The following is a 3,631-nucleotide window of genomic DNA, read 5'->3' on the forward strand; positions in this document are numbered from 1 at the left end:
CCGGGCGGGGGGACCGGGCGGTGCCGCTGCCCGCGGAGCGGGGCAGGTCGGCGGCTTCCCCGGCGAGGCGCGGCGGAAGCTGCGGGCATCCCTGCGGGGCCGCTGCTGGGGGCGGGGGCGTGTGTTTCTATTCCTTAATTTTTTTGTAGGGGCTTCTCAGTTGGATTTCGGCAAGGGCTGGGTGATGCACAGCGTTCAAAGCTTGAAATTTCCACAGGAAATGGCAGAAGCGTAGCTGAGCGCTCGCGAGCGAGATCAAACTTTGTTACATATGCAGTGGTTTGGCCAGAGATTGCGTGGTTGGCGCTGAAATGCAGTCTTTCTGGACAGATTTCATTCATGTTGCTGCTTGTTTACCCAGAGCTTGACACAGATGCAACACGGTGATGCATCAACTTCCTGGGGATGTTTTTTTTTTTCATGCGGTGTCCAATATCTTTAATGAGTTTTCGTTTAATAGAGCAGGATCCCAAAGTTGACATTTCTTCTTATTTCAGCTCCCTCTGTTTGTCAGGGAAGGAAAAATGGAACAAGCCGGTAACGCATCTCAGGGAAGCGCCGTTAAAATTGTGTGTTTTTCTGCTTCATACAAGCGTGCACGAACACATACACACACTTTTCTTGAGCCTAAATACAAAATACCTGTCAGGCTGAGATGCAAATGTTGGAAAAAAGGAAACTGGGAAAACCGGGATAACTGGAAGTCCAGTCCAGATCAGGTCTACAGATTATCCCTGTTAAGTTGTTATAGCCACAGATAATGCGTTATGGCCAATTATCTTTTGTTTTAAGACACCTTCTCTCCCATAAGGGGCCCAAAGGAGGGCGCCAGGCAGAAGCAAAAGACAGGGGCAAATCCTCCCCTGGTGTAAATCCCTGTGGCTCCATTACGGTGCTTCAGGCAGTTTTACCCCAGCTGAGCCTGTCCTCCCCGGCGGCTCTGCTGCCCCTCGCACGGCACCGTGTGCGCTGCTCGCGGTGGCATGTGTCGCAGGATGCCTGGGCTTCACTTCAGTGTAGTTGGCATGCAGGCATGCCATCCCCTGGAGTGACACTGTTGTTTTTCCGCCCGTCCCGGTATTGTGTCTGGAGGTTTCGGCTGGCGCTGTGTTGCATTGCTGACATTGCAGCGCTGTCTGTTCGGATTCCTATTGAGCCTTTCATTTTGTTTTGCGGATTTGTAACTCCCACTGTATCAGCTTGGTGGATTTAAATGAACTTCATTTTGACCCTCATTTATCTCCATTCCAGGGACATGATTTGGAGTTTTCGTCTCCATTTCGTCCATTTTTGCCAGCTTTACCTGGCGCAAATCTCCTTGGTGGCTCAGTCCTGACTCAAGCAGGTGACATTTTTCTAAGATGTTAGAATCGGACTCTAGCAAGTTGTCCATTTTGTTTTGTCTCTCTCCCTGTGTCATTATATTTTCCATGCAAATGACTGCAATGTTATTTTGCTTTTTAACATCTGATAATACGTATTTTGACATCCTGCTGTATATATGTTTAGAGTTGCAGGTGCAAACAAAACAGTCAGCCTTTCTTGTAATAAAAGCCACTTTTTATTACTGTTTAGATTTATTCCAAGGGTGCGTTGCCTACTCGTAAGTACTTTTGCAGCAACTAAAACAGACATTATAAACCATTAAAGTGATCAGGCTGTTCCTTCACCATTGAGATATCTATCTGTTTATACAGTCTGCATCGTTTTGATGTCTGAGTGTTCCACAGTTGGTTGCAATGTTTCCTTCCCAGGCACTTAAAAGGTGGGGAAGTCTGATGTGAGAGATTATTTGACCTGGTCAAAACTATTTGGGAATTCTGTGGTAGATTGTTCAAAGTGCTGGCAGCTACATTTCTGTAAAGTGCCGTAACCGCAAGTTCATCCTTCCTCTGTGCTCACTGCTTGAAACATAGTGATAAAGTAGCTGAATATATAACAGACTTCTCCTTACATCTCCTGCGCTACTGCAGGAGACTAGCCAGTCTTGCACTCTGGGAGGGTGATAAATCTGGCACAGGTTTATCTACAGGTGCTGAAATGGGTTGATTTGGTCCACCAGACACGGATGAGAATTGATTACTGGCTCATTTCTGGAGGTACTGTAGCCAGTGTGGTTTGAGTGAGGGAGAAAAGGAAAACAGTGCAAAAGGAGGTCTCCTACTAATACCTTTTCTGCATGCARTTTTGTTTGGGGGGATGGAGGGAGGTTGCTCAGGCAGCAAGGGGAGTTTCTCTGGCAAGCAAATGTCAAACCTTTTAAAACTTTTCATGTTAAAATCAACACCTTAAAATCCATATGGACAACGAAACAGGCAGCCCATGAAGATCACAGGATACGGGAATGTGCAGGGTGCAGAGTTTGAGCATGAAGTAGTCTGAGGCGGCTCTAAAGCAGGCTGTGAATGCAGGTTTTGCGAAGGTGGTCTCAGGGTTCGACAGATGTGACTCGCTCTTKCAGGGCTTCCCCGTCAGCTCTGCAGAGTGTTTAACGGCTACAAGTGAGGCTTTCTAGCCTCATGTCCTACCAAATCATTGTGGAAGCTGCTGAATAAGATCAGTGTTGCCAGATGACCTTCATCTATGAATGGTGGTCACATGCCATCAGATGAAGACGTCTAAGGCAGTTCTTCTGCTGGGGGCCTTCAGCCTGCTGGGCTTTGCTCAGGCGCGTCTGACTTGAGCTCAGACAGCCCTGACATGAGCCCAGTGTCCAACAGGTCCCTGGCCACTTCTTGTGCAGGGTTGAAGGTGGACAGGTGGAAGTGGTAGTGTTCATTCGTACATCGCAGACAGYGGTCCATGTCTCTTTTATAGGCCTCACGGCAACCTCTTCTGTGAAATGGGAGACTGATGGCAAAACGGAAGTGGGTAGCAGCATCAGGAACATGTTGCTGAAGTATGTGAGCAGCTTCTGGCATCTGAGTTTATCCCAGTTACTTTATTAGTAAGAATAGATCTCAGAAGCACTCAGAGGTAGTATTTTTTTTCCTGCGCAACCAGGCTATTTTAATGTCACAGTTGAGTGAAAATTAAAAACTTTACGTTTGGGATTTCATTGAYGCTCAAATGTTTCAATTATGAGCTCCATCTGAACACTGCAGTACCCTCTTTACATTTCATAACATTCACATGGAGTGTTATTTCCCTTGAAATAGTGGGACCAAATATTGTATACTCAATAAAAGGCAGTAAAAATTAGCACCTCTGTGGTTTAAGCTATATTATTTTTCTTTCTTTACTGCTTATCAAAATCCTACTTTCAGGCCAGATCGAAAAGCTGCTTTGAGATGACTGGGAAGGCTGCCCCAGGTCTTGGATTCAGCACAAATAGTAGSAGTAAGCCCATATATTTAATTTGCACAGGGAATGCTCAGACAGCAGATCAAAGTAGCTCAAAGTTATCTACACTTTATTATGAAAGCCCCTTTTCGTAAAATGAAGAAATGGTGTTAGACAACATCTTGACCAGTATAGAGTGTTTAGAAAATAGGCTGCTTCCCTTTTTGTCTTATCGTCTTATAAGAGGTCTCTTTTATTTTCTGTGGTGGGAATCATATTTCCTCCAACTTTGGGCCTCTTAAGAGGTGCTCTGAGGGGACCTGGATGGGCAGTATGTGCTGGAGGTGAT

General features: G+C 46.0%; 1 protein-coding gene across 1 annotated transcript in view; it reads left to right on the forward strand.

Annotated features, from left to right (window-relative positions):
* The window catches only part of LOC112961539 (ankyrin repeat and BTB/POZ domain-containing protein BTBD11-like), a 2,081-nt gene extending 1,540 nt beyond the window's left edge, over positions 1 to 541 (forward strand). The window contains exon 2 of the mRNA XM_026056844.1: positions 515 to 541. Within this exon, the coding sequence (XP_025912629.1) occupies positions 515 to 541 (27 nt within the window). The remainder of the gene's footprint in view (positions 1 to 514) is intronic.
* Positions 542 to 3,631: the final 3,090 nt, after the last annotated feature.

The sequence above is a fragment of the Apteryx rowi genome, unplaced genomic scaffold (genome assembly GCF_003343035.1).
Source record: "Apteryx rowi isolate R43461 unplaced genomic scaffold, aptRow1 scaffold_133, whole genome shotgun sequence".
Classification (NCBI taxonomy): Eukaryota; Metazoa; Chordata; class Aves; order Apterygiformes; family Apterygidae; genus Apteryx; species Apteryx rowi.